The sequence below is a fragment of the Pelodiscus sinensis genome, chromosome Z (assembly GCF_052426305.1).
Source record: "Pelodiscus sinensis isolate ZL-2025 chromosome Z, ASM5242630v1, whole genome shotgun sequence".
NCBI lineage: Eukaryota > Metazoa > Chordata > Testudines > Trionychidae > Pelodiscus > Pelodiscus sinensis.
Window position 1 is genome coordinate 36,483,362 of NC_143085.1, and position 21,470 is coordinate 36,504,831.

Here is a 21,470-nt window from a genome sequence, read left to right on the forward strand (position 1 = left end):
GCCAATCACCCACTCATTAAGCCAACACACTGCTTGTATGTCGTAGCCTTTGTGCCTGCTTTTTTCTGTTTTTGCAATCCGTTAAGTTCTTCTTCTGCCTCCATAGGGCCGTACACATTTTAGAGATTGTTCTCATATAAATAAGTAATTGCACACATAAGCCTATGTGAAAGGAAATTAGTTAAGGTAACTAGTTTCTAGGTTTAAAAACAAACTAAAAAACCCCAGAGATTCCACCAGCTGGCACCCACATGAGTCATCAGCTGGGTATGAATCTTTAGTTCCACCCTAGAGATCTCTGCCATTTGAACTAACAATATACATGTTAGCAGTAGTAAGTTGTCATCCTCTCTGTAGACCAGTACTGGAGGGGATGGGGTGTTTTGCCAGTGGGTTTCACAGATATTTGCCGATACGAGAGGGATGGTGAAACTCTGGGATCTTGGATGCAGGCTTTGAAAGGGTATGTTCCAGAAGATAAAGACTCTATGATTTTCCACCAACATTAATCCTTCTGCTCTATCCCCTCCAACAAGTCCCTTTCCAATCTTTTCTTCATCCCTTGCCAAGCATACCAATCCTTTCCTAGTTCTCCCTCCAGTCACAGATCTATCTCTTTTTACCCGCTCCTACTGTGTCCACAGGAATAGCCAAAGCCACAATCCTGACAGAAAACCACCCCCAGGCCAAATTTCACATGACAGCTCCAAAGCATGGGGCTGTTAGAGCATCTCAGAGAGAGTTGCCAGATTTATTTTTTTGTAATGGGCAAACATATTTTCCCCAGTTTTGTTCTTGTTAATGGCTGTGCTGTGCTGGCTGAAGTTTTCCAGTATAATTCAGCCCAAGGCAGCCACATGGGCATAGAAAATTTCAGCTCAAATAGTTGTAGTTTGGCAAAGTTCCAAGCAATGGAAAGCAGGATCTGATAATAGGAACATTAAAATAGGCTGTTACCTGTCCCACCTGTAACAATCATTGTATGTAAATAAAATACTGTCTGCACAACAACTAACTGGGGAAATGAAAGGAGCTAAGAACAGGAGCCAAGGCAGTAAAGTACAGGTTGAACTAACGGGGCTAGACGCAGTGGGTTTGTATGGGTGTATGGGAGGATAGACTCTGAACGCTTATTGAGTCTTTCAGGACAGGAAAAAGTGGGAAAATAACCCATTACAGACAGCAGAGCTCTGAACATAAGCAAATTAAAAAGGCAGCAGGTGGTTCAGCAAACATACACATGAGTATTACTGCAGGGAGCTTCTGCACTCAGACAGTCCAGCTACTGCGCTTTGCAGCTTGTCAGTGCAAGTCAGCCCTTCAAACTCTGCTAGGGTCTGGCCACACTTCCAGAGGAGGCAGCCAGCATGTCTGGAGGAGGGAATGGGATTCAGTCAATACTCTGCGTCACTCCTGTGTGCAGAGAACAAACGTGGCAGCTTCAGAAACCAAGTCAGCTGTTTGCACATCCTCCCCATGTCAGTTCTGCTGCCCCAGTCTCAGGCACCGCTCAGGCTCAGCTGCCCCATGCTACAGACAGAGCTAGTTCCACCGGTTAGTAGCAGGAGAGGGACCAAATGGGACTGGAAGTGGCTCTGGTTCCAATCCGGTCACCCCCCCCGGGCTTCCTATAGCAGTGAGCTGCAGAGTCTGGCCAGGTCAGGCGTCACTTTGTGTTACTCTCCCACAGATCTTAGACCTGACGACTGAGCTCTCGGACGAGCGGTTCAAAGGCGAAGTGGCCTGCCAGGTCCTAGAAGGCGAACGGGCTGAGCGGCTCCGGGGGGCGCGGGAGATAAAAGAACTGCAGGTGAGTGTGAGGCTGGACCAAGGGAGCATGTTTGTGCTTTCCCCAGACAGAGTCACTGGGGGCAGCCCTGCACACACCTCTGGCACCGAGCTGGGAAGCCCCCCTTTCACTTGAACTAGCAGAGCTGTGACTGGCCTGGAACCTAGCATGAGTCTCAACTGTGCACAGAATACATGGCCAACTGGGCCCAAGTCCCCGCTAATGGGGACCCAGGCGCTGGTTTTCAGGGCAAACACAGTACTAGCTATTGTGTACTGGTTGTGAGAAACTCTGGGAAACTTCACTTCTTTGGGCAGCAGCCTGTCAGGGGATGGGTGGCCTCGTGCGAGGAAAGCCTGAGAGTAAGGTGATGTTGGTTTGTCTATATCTCTGCTACTGATTCTTTGGTGCCTTTGCTAAATCACTTCTCCTCTGTGGCTCACACTCCCCACTGTAATGCGGAACCAGCAATTGCCCACTCTGTGAAACACATGCAGAACCTGGAGAGAAGGCACCTGATAGGAGTGCCCATGAGATCACTGTTATTTATTTCAGTTTCCATGCAGACCATACGAGTCCAGCTGCTGGGGCTGGCCTGTCTTGTTTTGGATTAAGCGAGAGCTAGCAGGGAAGTGAGCACGAGTTGGCCCGTGCCTGTTGGGATCACAGCTGGAAGTGGGGCTGGGCATTGGGAAGACAGTCTTGGTTCTGTTTGTGCTCCCAGTTTGCTTGCCGCTGGTTGGCGCTGACCTAACTTCTTCCTTTCAGAGTAAATACGACCAAGTGCGAAAGGAATTTGAGTCAGTGGAAAAGCAGCTGGAGGAAACTCAGCAGCAAATTCAGTTGCGTGAAATTGGGCTACACGGCGCAGCTGGAGGTAGGGAGCATTATTAGGGACAGCGATGTGCTTCACAGCCACACTCAGGCTAGGTGTAAACGCTGCCCCCACATTGAGTTCAGAGGGATGGCTCCTGCTTTCCAGCTCTTCGCTGCCCTGGAGACGCCACTCTCCGGAAATGTCAGGAGGATTTAAACCAGAGGGTTTTGCAGACAGTCACATCACTTGTGACATGGTGAGGGTACAGTTAAGCTGGTTATTGGATGGGAGGGCTTAGCTCCTCTAATTCTGCCTATGGTGCAGAGCACAGTAGAAGAACCTATCTGGACAAAGTGGGATGTCCAAGGACTGAAGATGGTGTAAATGGGTGGGAGGCAAGGGGGTTGTGCTTTATTTCCGCTACTGATGATGCAATTGTGAATGTCAGTGCCCCCCCTGCATGGCATGAGTGCTCCACGGTGCTGCCTGTAAAGTGGGGGGGGGGGGGAGCATTGGGTGTAGAGATGTGAGATTGGTCTCTAGAGTATTCCTACAGCACCATTAAACATCCACAGCTGGCCTGTGTCAGCTGATGGTCTCACGGAGCTCAGACTACAGAGCTGTAAAACTGTGCTGTAGAGGTGAGCTTTGGGATCCCATGACAGGGAAGGGACCCCTTGCCTGGGCTCCAGCCTGAGCCTGAATGTCTGCACCCCAATTTTACAGCCTTGTAGCCCGAGCCTGAGTCAGCTGGCACAGACCAGACGCGGGTGTTTAACTGCAGTATCAACACACCTTCCTCGAGAGACACATTTTCTGTCCGTGACGGGTCAGCACTGTGCAGTGCACCTTCATTGTGCTGGTGTTCACAGTCTGTCTCAGAGGCAGTGCGTCTGGCCTGCTGACTTGTTGACTATGACCCTTCACTCATGTCAAAAGGGCATGAGCCTTCTAAGAGTGCTCGCTGCCTGGGGCCAAGCTGCTACCGGGGCTTTTTGTTTGCAGAAGAGGAGTGGCAGATGCGCTTTGACTGTGCTCAGACGGAAATCACCTTTCTCAGAAAACGCCTTGCGCAGCTTGAAGAGAGGCTGGAGTCTGAACTGAACTCTAGGAAAGAGCTGGAGCACAAGGTAAGGGCTGGGAGGTCAGCACTGTACGTAAGTGGGGAGCTGCACAGGGAGAGCTGGGGAGAGAGAAGGTTAACACCCTGAATAACATGATTTTGAAGAAATCTTTTGTCATGGTAAAACCATCACCACTGCTATCGGGGTGACACAGTCTTTAGAACTTGTTTGCAGAGTTTTGGGGGCAACCACCAGGCCTGTCTAACTCTATGGGGCCGGTTGTGTCAGTAAGGGTGTGTATGGTTGTGCTCTTAGATGTGTCTTTAATAACCTCTCTCCATTCAAGCTCTTGTCACCCGAGAAAAATCATAATCTCTTGGTTAATCTGAGAAAAACAAAAACAAAGCCATATTTTAAAAGTTACATTTGCACAAAAATACATCAGAATTCAACACAGGCAAAATGTGAGAATATGCATAAAAATACACATGTACCTGGGGACACCCCCAGGGCCATCGATTCCCAGTGAGCACAGGTTGTGCTTGGAAAATGTGGCCTCCGTTTTGAAAGATGACGAGTCATTTTAGTTGCCATGTTTTGTGAGTGTTTGTCTTGAAGCACCAGAGAACAGTGGTTCCCACCCTTTTTTATACCATGGACCAGCAAACCCATTCACAAACTTTTGGTGGACTGGTTACATTTTATTTGCATATTCATTGTGGTAATTAATTTTAAGAAGCCGCATGTTATTTTACATCGCATCTGTACACACAATATCTAACGTAACAGATCAGAGTTTGCAGATGTCTATAACACTGAAAAAAATTCACAGAAAGAATTCCCTTCTGGCTGCTGGGTGGGGCAGCCCCTCCCCCAGGGGCAACTAGTGCTTGCAGGAGGGAAGGGGGGGCACAGGGAGGGGCACCCATAGGGGCATAGGAGCATGTGGGGCACCCTATTTAGCAACTGAAATTTTGTCAGGGCATAGGAGCTGGTGACCCCAAGTGCTACCACCAGTGATCTTTGCCCTCCTCTACTCTTGCCCATGGGGTGGGTGAGCTGCTGTTGTATCTCCCTCATCTCCTTCTGTACAACCCCTGCCCTATGTCTCTCCCTTCCCCAGCCAGGCTGCTCTTGCTTCTACAGCCTGGGCTCCAGAGGCCCAGCAGCAGCTCTCGCCAGGACCCGGGGACCTGGCCTGAAGCCATGCCTCAGAGTCACCCAAGCAGTGGTTGCCAGTCGTTTCCTGTTTCAGGGGCTGAGCCCAGCCCTGGCTCCCAGAGCCCCTGCCTGCTGCTGCTGGGTCCTAGTGAGCAACCCACCATGCTGCAGCGCTGCTCCTAGGGACCCTCCCGCCCCTGAGCTCGGGCACTGTCCCCTGCATCAAGGCAATGTCATGCAGAGAAGACAACTCAGCACTGGGCGCAGGGAGAAGTGACAATCCTGGGGAGAGAAGGGGGGGCGTGTTTCTGGGCAGACGGGGTCTTGCTCCAGCGTCCCGCCAATCAATCATAAAAGCTTGGGTGTGGCCTGGCAGTGTGCCGCAGCCCAGCAACCAGTGGTTCATGTCCTGGCACCTGTCCACAGACCAGCGGTTGGGAACCACTGCCTTAGAAGACCCTTAATTTCAGCAGGTGGGAGGAAGCCTGTAACATGTCTCAAGCAGAGCACCCCAAAATGGAGTCAATTAAAATCACTGCCTTCTTTTGCCCATCTTGATTTGTGCTGCTTAGGTAGGTGCAGCAAAGAAATGAATCCCTGAATATGGCAGTGCCCAACATCTGAATGAGAAAGATACAGTGATCCTGGCTCATGCAACTGGCGGCCTCTTCCTGCAGCCCTGAGCCATGAGCAAACCTTCCACGTGTCTTTACTATACATCACTCCCTGACGCAGCTCATCTCCACATCTTGTTAGACGCTGGAATGACATTTGAGGTGCTAACTACCTTTAAAAACAAACCTGCACCTTTTTTATATTTGACCAGAGGGTTTTCGTTACCACCTGCCTCACGGACAGATATTTGCTCTCGGAAGAGCTCACAGTGCCACACTGGAGTTTTGAGAACATGATTCTTTCTTTACAGCAGCTTAGAAAACCAGCTGACTTCCCATTAAGAGCAAAATAAAGAAATAAATACCTTCACGGTACATTAAAAAGTTATAATATTGCAGCTAATTCTAAGAAGCAAGGGTAAAAGAAAACAGCCCATTTGCTTTCAGATACTTAGTTCAGAATTACAGGCTTCATTAACTCAACATTTTGCTTATTTAAAGTTATTCTTTAATGACTCCACTTATTCATTCGTGAGTACTCCGGGTTTCTCTCCTTCCCAAGCCCAGTGCAGATCTTTAGCAGAAATGATTTTCCTCTTTAGTGTGTTACAAAGCTCTCTTTTGCATGAAACATGGGATTCGCTGTTCTTAATAGGGTTGCCAGGTGTCCGGTTTTGATCCGGACAGTCCAATATTTGAGCTTTCTGTTTGGGAAACAAATTGAGAAAATAGAAATGAGAAACTAGAAATGTCCAGTATTTTCTAACTAAGATGTAATGTAGATTGTGAGATATGTCAAGTGTGTCCGGAGTTTTTGTTGAAACCATCTGTCTACCCTAGTTATTAAATATTGCAGTTTTTCTAAAACAGACATTAGGAGATTGGGTTGAACTGGCATTTATGCCATCCTGAACCCATCCTGAAAGCCACACAGAGCAGCAAGGGTCAAATCATTCTGAATCACTGCTGTGTGAAAATGGACCTTAGTACAGTGGAATGTTAGCACAAGGCCTAGCACCACATAAGTCTCACTTGGCCTTGTGGGATTTAAGTAGCATCTAACTAACTCTTATGCTGGGTCTTTGCACAGAACACATTTGTCTTTAGGAGCGCTTTGCCAGGAGAAATGGGTCTGAGCTGCACAGTTCTGCTCCAGCTCTGAATTTCTCACCAAATTTAGAAGGGGTCATGGCCTGGGGCTGGCGTTCAGGTTCACACATTGGTGAACTGGCTGCACAGTTCATAAGCGGAGCCAAGCTTCTTGCTCCAAACCTTGGTGCTTTTGGACTGGGATGTTTTGTTCATGCTTCTCTCTCTCTAGGGGTACGTCTACACTACATGGCTCCATCGACGGAGCCATGTAGATTTGTTTATTGGGCAAAGGCAAATGAAGCCGCGATTTAAATAATTGTGGATTCATTTAAATTTACATGGCTGCCGTGCTGAGCCGACAAACAGCTGATCAGCTGTTTGTCGGCTCAGCGTGCTAGTCTGGATGCTCCCCTGCCGACATCAAAGCCCTTTGTCGGCAGCCCCGGTAAACCTCATCCCACGAGGAATAATGGGGCTGCCGACAAAGGGCTGTGATGTCGGCAGGGGAGTGTCCAGACTAGCGCGCTGAGCCGACAAACAGCTGATCAGCTGTTTGCCGGCTCAGCACGGCAGCCATGTAAATTTAAATGAAGCGGCGATTATTTAAATCGCCGCTTCATTTCCCTCTGCCTACAACCCTCATCTATATGGCTCCGTCGATGGAGCCATGTAGTCTAGACACAGCCTCACTCTCTCTCTCTCTTGCTCACTCTCTCTCTCTCTCTTTTGGATGGACTGAGGCTTAGTCAGGTTGCATGCAGGAAATACTCTGCTCCCCAGTCATCACTGAGCAGAAATTTCAGCTTGATCTTTCTTGTGCCCTGCAGCTCAGTGAGGTGCAAAACAACTATGAAAGCGTCAAGAAGGTGGCACAGCAGATGAAGAGGAAGTGCAAACACTTGGCCTGTGACCTGGAGGACACCCGGGTTCTTACAGAAAACCTGCAGAGCCGCAATCACGAACTGGTGAAGAAGCAGAAAAAGTAAGCGTGTAGGAAGCTAGCTGTGAAGTTTGCAACCAGAGACAGCTCTGACTTCAGAGCTGGCTTTGAGACACCTTATCCTCTTGAGTTTCACAGTACCTGCAGGTGCCCCCCAAAAGGTTAGAAATGTATTGGGTCTGTGGCCATCACTTCCCTTTCTGCCAGTTGTCTCATATTTCCTTTTCCTGCACTGCCCCAAATACTGAGATTGAGCCCTTCTAACCACCTCAGTGCCAGCCAACAACCTGGGATCAGAATCATCAATGATTTAGATAATGGCATAGAGAGGGTGCTTATAAAGTTTGCAGATCACACCAAGCTGGGAGGGGTTGCAAATGCTGTGGATCAAAATTCAAAATGATCTAGACAAAGTAGAAAAAAGGTCTGAAGTAAATAGGGCCATTTCAAAGTGCTCCACTTAGGAAGGAACAATCAGTTACACATGTATAAAATGGGAACTGACTGTCTAGGAAGGAGTACTATGAAAAGGGATCTAGGAAGCATAGTGGACTCAGGGTCGGGTTAATACCTGTTGAGGCCCTAAAATATGTCAAATTTAAGAGGCCCCAGAGCATTACCAAAAAGTGTGTATTATTCTAACAGAAAGGACAATGAAAATAGAAATAATAATGTTTTATATTTGCATCTATACCAGTATATAGGCAAGGATGCAACTAAAAACTAGACATTTTTTGTATTTAAAGCCCCTCATAATCTGAAAACCTAAGATGTAGTTTACTTAGCTTATGCATAAATCTGACACTGAATGGACCACAAGCTAAATATGAGTCAACAGTGTGACACTGTTGTAAAACAAGCAAACATGACTCTTGGATGCATTCACAGAAGTGTTGTGAGCAAGACACGAGAAGTCATTCTTCCGCTCTACTCTGAGCTGATTAGGCCTCACTTGGAGTATAGTGTCCAGTTCTGGGCACAAATTTCAGGAAAGATATGGAGAAATCGCAGAAGGTCCAGAGAAGAGCAACAAAAATGATTAAAGGTCTAGAAAACATGAGCTATGAAGGAAGAAAGAAGGAACTTGGCTTGTTTAGTCTGGAAAGGAGAAGATGAGAGATGACATACTAGTTTCCAAGTACCTAAAAGATTGTTACAAGGAAGAGGGAGAAAAATTGTTCTCCTTCGCCTCTGAGGATAGAACTAGAAGCAATGGGCTTAAACTGTAACAAAGGAGTTTTAGGTTTGACATTATGAAAAGCCTCCTAATTGTCAGGGTGGTTAAACACTGGAATAAATTGCCTAGGGAACCCTCACTGATATGGACCCCAACTCAGAAGAAGAAAGACACTCCACACATTCCCTTCTCACACCAGAGCCCAGGATGGGCCCAGATTTTGTATGCTTCAGCCCCATTGGGGGATGGGACACTATCACAGGCTTCCCAATACTTGGGGGGAGCCCTGAACATAGGGGTCAGATCCAGGCAAGCTGGGGGTCGGATGTGGCCCCCGGACCTGAGGTTCCCCACACCAGGTCGAGATAGTGTGCAGGGGACTTGATGGCCTCTCAAGGTCCCTTCCAGTTCTAGCATTCTATGATTCCATGAACATGTCAACAGCCTACAGCTTGTGCCTTCAGCTCCTAAAGCAGTTGGTGTTATGCAGAAGCAAGACCATCCATCCAGTCAGTAAAACTGGGGACTGAGCCCAAGAAATGGATGCAGACAGCAAGACTCCCTCACGCAAAATGCCTTCCAAGCAAACATGAAAAGTTACTTTTATTTGAAAATTTGACGGCTGTAAACCCAGCGAGGCCATCATCGTGTTTTCTGAGAACGGTCATGAAACCTCAGCATGTAAGTTAATGTAGCCAAAGGCTGCTAGTCGCACAAAGTCAGGAACATCTTAAAGGCAGAGGCAGCTTCTTGTGATTGCTCAGATGCCCAGAGTTTAAATACCATCTCCATTAAAGAGCACCAGGCAACAACCTTATAGCAGGTAATAAGCAAATTGTGAACCCTGAAGTAGGCCTCAAACACAGGTTTTCTTTTGGAGGCTGGCATTCTTGGTGAGGCTGTTTATTTTTACCAGCTTTGAATGTTGGATATTACCCAATGGCTACGTCTACACTGGCCCCTTTTCCGGAAGGGGCATGTTAATTTCACCTATCGTAGTAGGGAAATCCGCGGGGGATTTAAATATCCCCCGCGGCATTTAAATAAAAATGGCCGCCGCTTTTTTCCGGCTTTTAAAAAAGCCGGAAAAGAGCGTCTACACTGGCCCCGATCCTCCGGAAAAAGCGCCCTTTTCCGGAGGCTCTTATTCCTAAGTAGGAATAAGTAGGAATAAGTAGGAAGTAGGAACTTCAAAGTAGGAATAAGAGCCTCCGGAAAAGGGCGCTTTTTCCGGAGGATCGGGGCCAGTGTAGACGCTCTTTTCCGGCTTTTTTAAAAGCCGGAAAAAAGCGGCGGCCATTTTTATTTAAATGCCGCGGGGGATATTTAAATCCCCCGCGGATTTCCCTACTACGATAGGTGAAATTAACATGCCCCTTCCGGAAAAGGGGCCAGTGTAGACGAGCCCAATATGTTTTGTGTCCGTGTAATGCTAACAAATTTCCACTACAGAAACATTGTTCTGTCAGGAAAAATTCAGAGAGCTGCTTACTGTATTTTAAGTACGTGGAGCAGGTAGTGCAGGATGGGCACAGCCCTTCCTCAAAAGTCAGGACTACTTCCTGAGATGCAGGAGCCAGAATTTGCATTTCAGAGGAAGTGGCTAAGACCTGGGAATCTGCATGAATTAAAGACACACCATTAGCCATCCCCAGCAATGATCCCGGGGTTTGCCCCGTCTCTGTATGTTCCCCATGCCAGGAGCAGAACACAGTATGTTCTTGAATGGGATGAAGGGAGCCCTTGAGACCATGTTCCAAATCCTGCACCACTGTCACTGTTTTCTAGACAATGATGCAAAGCCCATTGTTTGGCCAAAGGGGTGTCTGGGATGAAAGAGGGGCACTGCCTCCTCCCAATAAAATGAGAGACCAAAACTAAGTCTTCAGCATCAGCGTATGGAGAAAAAGTGCCAACAACTTTCATTTTACTGTCTCTGTGGAGCTCAGATTCTGAGTGTCGATCTGAGGGGCTTGGGTGTGGCCCATATCTACTAATGAGTCAAGAAAAGGTCATCCCCTAATTACTGCTCTGAAATCTCAAGGTTCCTGGAGTGGGGCAGGGCAGTGTGGCCTCCTAGAGTCAGCTGAGGGAGGCTGCCCTCTGGGGTGCCTGCCGTGTTGTGCAGATGCCATGCACGGGTTTACTTTGTGGGCCTGAGTCTTTTAAAGGGTTTTGCATCAGTAATGGGCAGTTAAAGCTCTAGCTGAATGTTCTGCCCTTGGCTGAGTGCTGCTCTAGGTGCACAGGTGCTAAATGTGCCTGGCTGCTGCCCAGGAGCCTTCAGTTTCTTGAGGCCAGCATTTCAATGGAGAAATTAACAGTTCAACAAATGTCTGCAACTCTTTGCATATTCTGGCTCTCTTATGTGACCCCTTACAAACCAGGCCACGTAATGTTGCCTTGGAAACCCATCCCAAGTGAATGCTAATTGCTACCTTCTTGCCCTCTCCTTTGGGGGTGCTCCCCTGCTTCCACTCCACTGTAGTCATGTTCCCCTTTGGGACATTGTCTGTGAGGAGCTGTAATGCGGATATGTCACACGTGGCAGGTTTGACATGCAGCTAGCCCAGGCCTTGGGAGAGTCAGCATTTGAAAAGAGCCTTCGTGAAAAAGTGACCCAGGAGAACACCACCATCCGATGGGAGCTGGGTAAACTTCAGCAGATGTCAGAGGTAAGAGGGAGATGTCCCAGTTTGCCCTTGCTTCTATGGCTGCTCCGGAGAACTGGCATCTTACAGCAAAGCCCTAATCACTGTAATTGCAATAATGATACTTAGCCACGTATTGCAGGGCTAGAGATGTCTTTATTCTGGATTCCCCTAGCACACAGCAGGAGTTATAGGGCTCTCCTATATCAGACTCCTCTGACAGACAAGGATGGGCACTGACAGGCCCTGGGCAAGATGGGGAAGGGGCAAGGCCTCAGGCAGAAGGGGTGGGGTTGGGTCAGCCATTCCTGTGTGGCCCAGAGTGCTCTGCATCACCCCCACCCCCTTGGCAGCCCTCAGAGCTGCCTGGAGCATGTGGCATGGGGATCTGGTGGCAATTTAAAAGGCCCAGGGCTCTGTCACTGCTGCTCCTGTTTCAATGGCAGCAGAAGGAGCCCCAGACCATTTTGAATCACTGGGCTGGGGCAACGACCCCTTGCTCCACCCCCGAGGTTGGGCCTGGAGACAAGGAACCCAGCTACTCCACAGAAATGCACTGAAGTAAACTGGGCTCTGCCCAGAGTTATTGGTCTGTGCTCAGGTCTGTCTGTAACAGGCAGCAGGACTAGGGCCTTGGCGCATTGTGCAAAGGGTCTTAGAACCGGAATCAGCACCTCGCGGTTCCAGTTTTATGTTGGCCTAACTCCGAGTCTGATGTCTGTGTAGAAGGGGAGCAACCCACTGTGAAAGCAGCCCTTGTTGGTATAAAGAGAGATGCAGCAGGAGAGTATTTTCAGCCTGTTTACTTGGAATGGGGTGTGACTATTGGACTGTACAGTCATGGGGTACCCCACCCTGCTAGGGTGCCAGGTGTACCGTGACTTGGAGGCATACTCTGTAGGTGCTTCAGCTGCTATACCTGGCAGGTGCTAGCCCTGGTGGGTCCGAATGACCACTCAGATGCATGTCAAAGGGAAGGGTAATTTGCTAGGACTGGCACAAAAGGGAAGATTGCAGATACCTAGGTAGAGAGGCACAGTCAGAATTCAAAGTGAGTGAGAGTGGTTTCTGTTTGGGACCCTGGGGTCATCCAACTGAGAGTGCTCATGCCTACTGCCTGGGGTGCCCTCTCTAGTCCTTTGTCTATTCAGGCAAAGAGCAGCTTGTGGATTCCCAGGCCCTACTCTCATGGGGCTCCTCTGTCCTGGCTTCTTGTGGCCAAACGCCCCACACAGACCTGTCCCCAAATGAAACATCTGTCAATCACCACCAGTTCTATAAGCAGTTCTGCATTCAATCCCTGGAGAATGAATATATATGTACATATATATAAAAATGAGAAACTCCTGGCTTTCCAGGCAGCTGCACCCAGTGAGTCAGGCTTGGGAAACTGCAAGTAGTTATTTGCAAAGGATTACAGCTCCTATCAGTCCCCCTCCACACTGCAGGTCAATATCCTCCAGGCCAGATTAAGGCCATGTCTATACTTACATGCTGGAGATTGATCTTCTGGTGTTCGATTTAGCAGGTCTAGTAAAGACCCACTAAATCAAATGCTGAGGGCATCCCCAGTTGACCCTCGCAAGAGGACAGGGACCTGCAGTGGTGAGGGGGCGGAGAGGAGCTGTAATCTTTTGCTTAGCAGATCCATCATCAGGCTCTCTCAAAAAAAGACCTTTAGCATTAGTGTTCATTGAGATGATGTGTCTCTCATTCTTGAGTCTCAGAGATATGAGGCAGGTCCATCAAAGCTTATGAGAGGAAGAGACTACTCAGTAAAGCTGGTACAAGTTAGGAGCTGCAGGTGCATGGAGGGTGTCTTAAAACTAATAAATCGTACAAAGAGCGGGGCCCAATGGAGTAGTCTGAAGGAGTGGGTCGTTATTTTCACTGAGTGGCTGTAGCATCAGACAAGCTCCGAGTCCACCTCCCATCCTTTGTCATGAGTTGAATCCCCAGAGTATCTGTAGCAGATTGCAGAAGAAAGGTAGACGGCTAGCATTATTGTTGTCTAGACACTGCATGAGAGAGAGAGAGAGAGAGAGAAAAGCCTTTTCTTTCCCCTGTATCTTCCTTCTCTGCCTATCACTCAAAGGGAAGTTTTGAGAGCCAGGTTAAACTTTCCAAATTTCCGTGAAAGCTATTTTTAAACCTTTTATTTAAGTGATCCCCCACAGTCACAACAATTCCTGACCAGTTCTGGTTTCTCAGTCAAGTCCTGAGAGGTGGTTTTCTTGGGGAAGCAGATGGCTGCATTGCTAATGAGATTAACGAGACAACTCTGACCCTTTACATGTGTGGGCTTTCTTCCCCTGCCTCCGCACAGCAAAAGGACCTGGAAACATCCAATCTGAATCAGCGAATAGCACTGCTGGCCACCCAAGTGCAGGAGCTCACCTCATCAGAGACCTGGGATGAAGGGGCTGTGGCTGCGCTACGGAAGAAGCTTTGGGAGCTGGAGTCCAATGCTGCTGAACAGCAAAACGAACTGAGCCGACATGTGACTGCTGCTGAGCAGCTGGAGCAGGTAACATGAAGCTATTCCAGACACAAGAACATGAACATAAGAATGGCCGTACTGGATCAGACCAAAGGTCCATATTTCCCCATGTCCTGTCTTTCCACAGTGGCCAATACCGGGTGCCCCAGAGGGAAGGAACAGAACAGGGAATCATCAAGTGATCCCTCCCCCGTCAATCATTTCCACCCTCTGACAAATAGAGGTTCGGGACACCATTCCTGGCTAATAGCCATTGATGGACCTATCCTCCATGAATTTATATTTAGCTCTTTTTTGAAACCTATAAAAGTCCTGGCCTTCACCACATCCTCTGGCAAGGAGTTCCACAGATTGACTGTGCATTGCATAAAGAAAAACTTCCGTTTGTTTGTTTTACACTTGCTCCCTATTAAATAAGTAATCAAGCCCCCAACCTGAGACTGATTTTTAGCCTCTCATCTTATGGAAACTGTATTCAGTTTATTGATTCTTCTCCTTGTTTAACAGAACTATTTTAATATGACTCAACTGTTTCATTATCAAGCCTTAGGCACAGAAACCCATTCAGTTTATGGGTAACAGGTGTTTGCTTTCTTATGGCTGAGTCTCACAATGTGAGAACAGTACATCATGGTGGAAAGCTGACAGCATGCAGGTGGCAACTTCATTAGCTGCCTGCATGGTAACAATGCGCTCTTGGAAGGTCTGTCATTTGAAGCCCCCTGGCAGTGAGGTCAGGGATCTGAGATGTTTTTTAGGGTGTGAAACCTAGTTGTGCCCCTCCCACGCATTTGGGCTGCCTGGAGCTGCCCACCTGGCATCCTCTGAAATTTTTAAAGGAAATGGGTTGCCATTTCCTTCTTATTCAGTAAACTGGGGATGAGCAAGGAGAGTTTGTAACCATTCCCCCAGCAGATCTACAGCTCTTTGTCTTGGGTCTCCTCAGCTCCACATGAGGCTTGAAATGGAAATAGAACGGATGAAGCAGATGCACCAGAAGGACCTGGAAGACAAAGAAGAGGAGCTAGAGGATGTTCGCCAGTCCTGTCAGAGGAGGGTATGTCAACAGCGTGCTAATTGGGATGGGACTTGCTGAAGGGTGTAACCAAAGGACTCAGGGGGCATAACTAACAAACCTGCCTTTGGAGAAGGGATTTACAATTCTCTTCTGCAAGCAGCTTTGACTAGGGAACAATTGGGGAAGTAGGCCCAGATTTTTACAAGCATTTGGACATTGACCTGCTCAGCATTCGAAGCCTAACCTGATTTAAGTCCCGGCTTGACAAATCCCTGGCTGGGATAATTTAGTTGGGGCTGGTCCTGCTTTGGGCAGGGGGCTGGACTCAATGACTCCTGAGGGCTCCTCCAGCCCTGGGATACTATGATTTAGACAAGAAATGGGGCAGAGCCAATATAACTTCTAATCTAAATGCAATATACAGGAAGGTGCAAAGCCCAGTGTTTAACATCAGGTCGACATGCTGCTTTCAAGCAGCCCGTATGAGTCATGCATCTTGAGCGCCCCATTGTCAGTCGTGCATTATCTCCGTTGAGGACAAAGGTATCTATGCTTTTGTATATAGAAAAATGGAGCTGTGGGGGCATCTGGACACAGAGGAAAGCAAACACAAGTGGCATCCATCAGTCCCCCAGCCAGAGGTGTATGGAGGAGTTGCATCAGAGGAATAATTGGGTCACTGATGCATGTATGACTGGATGATTGGCAGGGCCACAGGCCCCTGCAGAGAGCCCTCATCTCTCAGTCTGCTGTGGAGAGCCATGTACAGCAGCAACACTCTGTCCTGGGAAATTAATAGAGGGAGGTTCAACTTTGGCCAGGCACATCACAATGGATATGATTCTCTCTACACATCTTCCTCCTCTCCCTATTAATTTCCCATTATTCTTAGGCCCCATGGCTTTCAATTATTGGGCATTACTACATTGTACTCCTCTAGGGAATCCAGCACTCACAGTTCCCAGGCTTTGCTTTTGCTGGTTTTGTTAATTGCCCTCGATGAAGGAAGAACAGTGTCAATTTCACTGAAAACATGCTGAGCAAGTTCCAAGGCTGCTCTCCACTGAGCAGATAGTTTTCTCCTTTCCCTCCCTTGCCTCCAAACAGATTGGATGTGGTTGTTTTTCCTAAATGAGTAAGTGGCAGAGACTCTTAAGAGGGGACTCAAGCTTGCTCGTGCTTCCCTTTTAAAAACTGTGTCTGAGCATCTTTTCAGAGATGCAGACAGAGTTTGGGGGCTGGTGTGGGACAGCTGTGATTAGCCCTGCCGGCCACTGAAAGGTTCAGAGATGGGGTCGTCTTATAGAATCCTAGATCACTAGAATTGGAAGGGACCTCGAGAGGTCATCAAATCCAGTCCCCTGCCCTCATGACCAAGCACAGTCTAGACCATCCCTGACAGGTGTGTCTAACCTACTCTTAAATATCTCTAGGGATGGAGATTCTACAACATCCCCAGGCAACTTATTCCAGTGTTTAGCCACCCTGACAGGCAGGAAGTTTTTCCTTCTGTCCAATCTAAACCTCCCTTGCTACAATTTAAGCCCATTGCTTCTTGTCCTACCCTCAGAGGCTAAGGAGAACAATTTTTCTCCCTTCTCCTTTTTAGGTAAAGGGTTGAACTTCTCTATTTTGGCATTCTTGAAACTTGGTTGTTGCCAAACCAGATAATTTGCTAAACCACAAGAGGTCAATATTATCTAGCAGCATTAATAATATTTTCACTACTTGCTGGGCTCTGAGAAGACATTTAGGGGTAAAGTAGAGATAAGCAATAGCACAAACACTGAGAGCCAGGACTGGTGGCTGTAAACAAAGTTTGTGGGACTGTGGGAAAGTTGGCCACACCTATGATAAGTGGACTCCGGGTAACTCAAATCATTCCGGATCACGGATGTTGCCTGACCATAGAGTGCTGGACTTGAGAGGGTCAAGCTATATTTGAAAACTGCTATCATGTTCCTTCTCAGTTTCCTCTTTTCCAGACCAAATAATCCCAATTCTTTCAATTTTCCCTCATAGCTCATATTTTCTACACTTTTAATAATTTTTGTTGCTCTTCTCTGGACCCTCTTCAGTTTATCCCCATCTTTCCTGCAATTTCATTCAGCACATGCATGGGAAACATTAGAGGTAACATGGATCCCAATAGGGGTAACCCCCTGACGTCAGGATAGGCTCTCACTAGAGTAGTATCGAGCAGCCACAAGGAACTGGCACGTCTGGTCTCTGTCTTTCACAAAGAAGGAGGGAGCAGCACTTGGCATTAAGAGAGACACCGATCTTTGCCAAAGAGGGTTGAGGCAACAATAGTTACTGACAGGAAAGGTGCCTCTGGCAAGGCACTTCATGTGAACTCAAAGTGGTGTCACAGACCAATCTGGACGTAGCCCCTGAAAGCCTTTGTGGGTTGGGAGGAGGCTTCCCCATCTCGCTCTCATTAGCCAGAAGGGCCATTTCCCCAGTCTGCTCATTTGCACAGCACTTACCGCTGCAGCTGTGTCTCAGAGCCCTGGCTGAAGAAATCAGGCTTGTGGGGCTCATGCCAGACCACTGGGAATAGCAGTGTCGAGGTTCTTGCTCGGGATGGTGTCACAGGGTGTGGGGGAGTCACCAGGCCCTGCACCCCCAGCCACAGCCAGATGTGACTCTGTGGTGGGGTGCTCCCTCCCATCTCTTGTGGCAGACTGGGAGGGACCCCGAGTCCATGAACCCAGATGCCAACTACCCCTCCAGAACCTGGCTCACTTGCCCAAGTCGCTGAGTACAGTCTCTGCATAGCCCTTTAAGGCAAGGCCCTCTGGCCTGAGTCCACAAACATAGTCTTAGTATGGCCCTTTGAAGCAAGGCTTGCGCTGGCAGAACAGGGTTATAGCTGGGCCGCACCCCAGGTAGCGGGATCCGGGCCCACCTTACTCCACCGGTTCCCGGCCCAGGACCCTGTGAGTGACAGGACAGCGTGCCACTCCCTCGGCAGGGAAGTCCTGCAGAAACCCACTGAGGTTCCTGGGGCAGGAGAGGCAGCTCCCACTCCTGCCCTGGGCCACTTCCTACCTGGTCCACCTGAGCTGCTTCCCACATATTTGTCAGGTTTGCTGTCCTCCCTGGGGCAACACCTCCTTGGTGGACAGCCTCTGCGATGCCCCAACTCGCCTCAGCATCTCTGCTGCTTTCTTCTGGGGTCTCGGGTCACTGCTGGTCAGGCACTTCCTTCATAGGTCCTTCTCCTCCAGCTGCCAGCCCAAACTGAGCCCTTCCCCAGGCTTTTATACTTGAGCTGAAGCCTGGGCATGCTCGGTAGGGCTGTGGGGGAGGGGCCTCTGCAGCCAGGTAACCCTGGCTGGGCCCTGCGGATTCATTGCGGGGCTGCCTCGCCCTGTCACAGACTCGCAGCCGGCAGGTAGAACAGAAGGTTTATTCGTTGACAGGGACACAGGGTAGCACAGACTGCTTGTCGCAGGAACCGGGAGCAGTCGGTACAATCCATCGTGGGGAAACAGGAGCTATGCCTGTGGGCCCCCTGCCCGGACCCTCAAGCCAGCTAGGCACCCTCGGGAAAGACTCCCTCCCCCACCCAGCAATTGGTCACAGACCTCCAGGCTGCCCCGCCTCCCCCTTTGTTCAGATTCCCAGGTAAAGTGCCACCTGACTGAATCCTCCAACTAGATCAGGTGACAGGCCGGCCTGGGCCATTCCCTGCATGCCTCCCCTCAGGAGTTCTCCCCCAGACATCTCATCCCTTGATGGGCACTGCACTCACACACACTCACACACACACACAGAGTCACTACAGAGCAGCACAGGACAGTAGGAATTACACACGGCACAACAAAGTAAACAGTGGGTGCAACTACAGCATGAACACTGCGGCTACGAGAGTAAATGCAGTCCCCACTATGTCACAGATGAACCCTAGGCTCTGACACCCTTGCTGGGTGGGGATCTCTACACTTAGTGTGAGCCCCAGGCAGTCACCCCAGGCTCTGAGACTTGCTGCTGCCTGCAGGGTTTCTTTGCCTGTCTCCAGAGAGTCCTTAAGAGACATCCAGTCTCCCGTTCTTGCTAGCATAGTAATAGAAATGTAGCAGAGAGGGAACTTTCAGATGGCTGCAAAGCTACGGTGTGCATGTGAGCAGGGACCACTCCTCTCCTGTGGCTGCTTTGGCCAGGCCCTGGCAGAACATGCCATAGGGCTGTATTTGGATATTTTCAATCAGAAATCAGAGATTTCCTCTCAGATGAACAGCTAACACTGTGGTTGCCTTCACCTTTTTGCATGGAAAGGTGCAGATCGTTCAGTGACCACTGGAAGGAGCAAGCAAAATTGTGTTGAGACGTAGTTGGTAAGTCAGCTTCAGCTGGAGATTGCCAGCTAAGCCCTTTGTGTCCCTCTCACCTGTGCGCAGCTTCGTCAGCTGGAGATGCAGTTGGAGCAGGAATCTGAGGAGAAGCAGATGGTGCTCCATGAGAAGCAGGATCTGGAAGGGCTCATTGGGACCCTCTGTGAGCAGGTAGGAAACTGGAATCCATCAGCCCCTTTATTTCACCAGCTCCTGGGAGATGAAACTGCAAGCCAGACCAATGTGTGTGTCTCCGATCCTTGGTGTTACCTTCTGGCTTTTGGAACGTCCCTACCCAAAACACTACTGCCTTTTTAAAAGTAATATGGGACAAATTACAAAAAACAAATGGATCCAGAGCAGAGCAAAGCTGTTGCAGAGGGGCTAATTGGAGCTCTTCCCCCAAATATTGTCCAAATATTGACACCAAATATCGTCCTGCCGAGTGGCACCACATTCCTTGCCATAGCAGTTATAATGCTATGGCTGATTATAGTAGTAGATCTTGGAGGGGAAGCACTATAGTTTTCCACTGGGTAAGTGTTTGGATAAGTAATCATTGCAAAGGGATGTTTTCCTTATACTGGTTTTGCGGGAGAAGCAAAGAATCCAAAACAAATGCTGGAATAATTCCTTCTGCCCAGAGAAGCTGCTTCTCAGATTACTATTTACCATAGATGTCTGTCCCTTCCACATCTGCTCCAACAAATCTTTTGCCACCATCTAATGTGGTGGAAGAGCATGGCAGGGAAGGAGTTTACACACAGCCATAGCTTCATTAGACAGCACTTTAATTAGAGGACATGCAGATCTAGCCAAGTTTGGAAACTCTCTAGGGAATCATGTCCTGTAGGCTACATCTAGACTGCAAGCCTCTTTTGAAAGAGGCTTTTTCGAAAGATACTTTCGAAAAAGCTTCTTTCAAAAAAGAGCGTCTAGACTATAGCCAGTACAGGAAGTCTGGATGCTCTCTTTCGAAAAAGCACAGTTTGCATTACATAGAGCCTTTTTTCGAAAGAGCATTTTTGAAAAAAAGGCGTTATTCCACGTGAAATGGGGAGTACTGCCATCGAAAGAAAAGCTGCGTTCTTTCAATTTAATTTCGAAAGAACGCAGCTGTAGTCTAGACGCAGGTGAAGTTTTTTCGAAAAAAGCCTACTTTTTTTGAAAAAATCCTGCAGTTTAGACACAGCCGTAGTGGGGAGGAGGGGGTTTCTCATTAAAAACCAGGGTGATGCTAGTCCTCACCTAACTGTGCAGGGTGAGGGCCAGACAGAGTAGCAGCTTCCCTGGACATTTAGACATGCTGCTTCATTACTTCTGTATGAAGAGACACAAGCAGAGTTTCATGCTAATGTTTTCCAACTGCCTGTGGACAACTCAGCCTTCGATTGCAATTAAAATAGTTGTAAAACTGGGGCACACACAAGAGAGTAGGAGCAACTTATTTAGAATTATACTAATGAGCTAGCATAACTCCTGCTCATTGGAAAGAGCTGGCGAGGGATTATTTGGGCTGGCTCTTGTGTATGTTCCTTACACTTTGGAGCAAAGATGAAGAATTTTGGAGTTTAACACCACCAGTGAGGGACAGATTTTATGACAGATGTAAAATTGTATAATGGGGTCTATCCAGAGCTTTGAGCTCATAAAATGCTTTGGTAACCAGCAGAATAAATGCTGCGATGTAAATGCAGAGTATTATTACTACCCATTATCAATTCAGTATATTCCTCCTGTTTGATTAACACGGGTGAATGAATATAGTCCATGTGCTGCAGAAAGCGTTCAGTGCATGGGAGGAAGGTAACAAAGCATGCTGCCATTCTGGAGCCTCACACAAGGTATTCCTGGGACCGTGTCATGCCTCTCTCTGTGTTCTGCACCAAATGGCCAGGTTCACTGTTGTGATTTTTTCATTTCCCTATTGTGATGACTGGAAAGGAATAGCAAGTATGGGCATGAAAACTACAGTATTAGTTGGCTTCTCAGGCTCTGATTACAGGCAAAGAAAGGCATCTGTTTGTGATGACAAAGGGAGCAGGTAGATACTGGAGTTTTCTGTGCACTGAAAATGCCAAAGTCAATAAACCCAATTTTATATTTCTGACACAGAATTCATCTGGTGTGGCAGACAAGCGCAGAGGTAGGACCAACGGAGCAGCCCCGCAGCCAGGAGACAGCCTGCCTCTGGGGGGAGCGATGGGGAGAAACAATGGGAGAAGAGCAAATCTGCTCTGCTCCAGTGTTATTATTAGCACTACAGTTAGATTCGCAGTGGACAGTATGCCACAGACCTTCCTATCA

At 48.4% G+C, this 21,470-nt stretch overlaps 1 protein-coding gene across 5 annotated transcripts in view; it reads left to right on the forward strand.

Moving 5' to 3' along the window:
* The window catches only part of MYO18B (myosin XVIIIB), a 248,737-nt gene that overhangs the window by 118,942 nt on the left and 108,325 nt on the right, over positions 1-21,470 (forward strand). For all 5 annotated transcript variants that reach the window (XM_075898877.2, XM_075898879.2, XM_075898880.2 and 2 more), the window contains 8 exons: positions 1,691-1,810; positions 2,558-2,666; positions 3,612-3,736; positions 7,365-7,519; positions 11,206-11,329; positions 13,632-13,832; positions 14,752-14,862; positions 19,230-19,334. In XM_075898877.2, the coding sequence (XP_075754992.2) occupies positions 1,691-1,810; positions 2,558-2,666; positions 3,612-3,736; positions 7,365-7,519; positions 11,206-11,329; positions 13,632-13,832; positions 14,752-14,862; positions 19,230-19,334 (1,050 nt within the window). The remainder of the gene's footprint in view (positions 1-1,690; positions 1,811-2,557; positions 2,667-3,611; positions 3,737-7,364; positions 7,520-11,205; positions 11,330-13,631; positions 13,833-14,751; positions 14,863-19,229; positions 19,335-21,470) is intronic.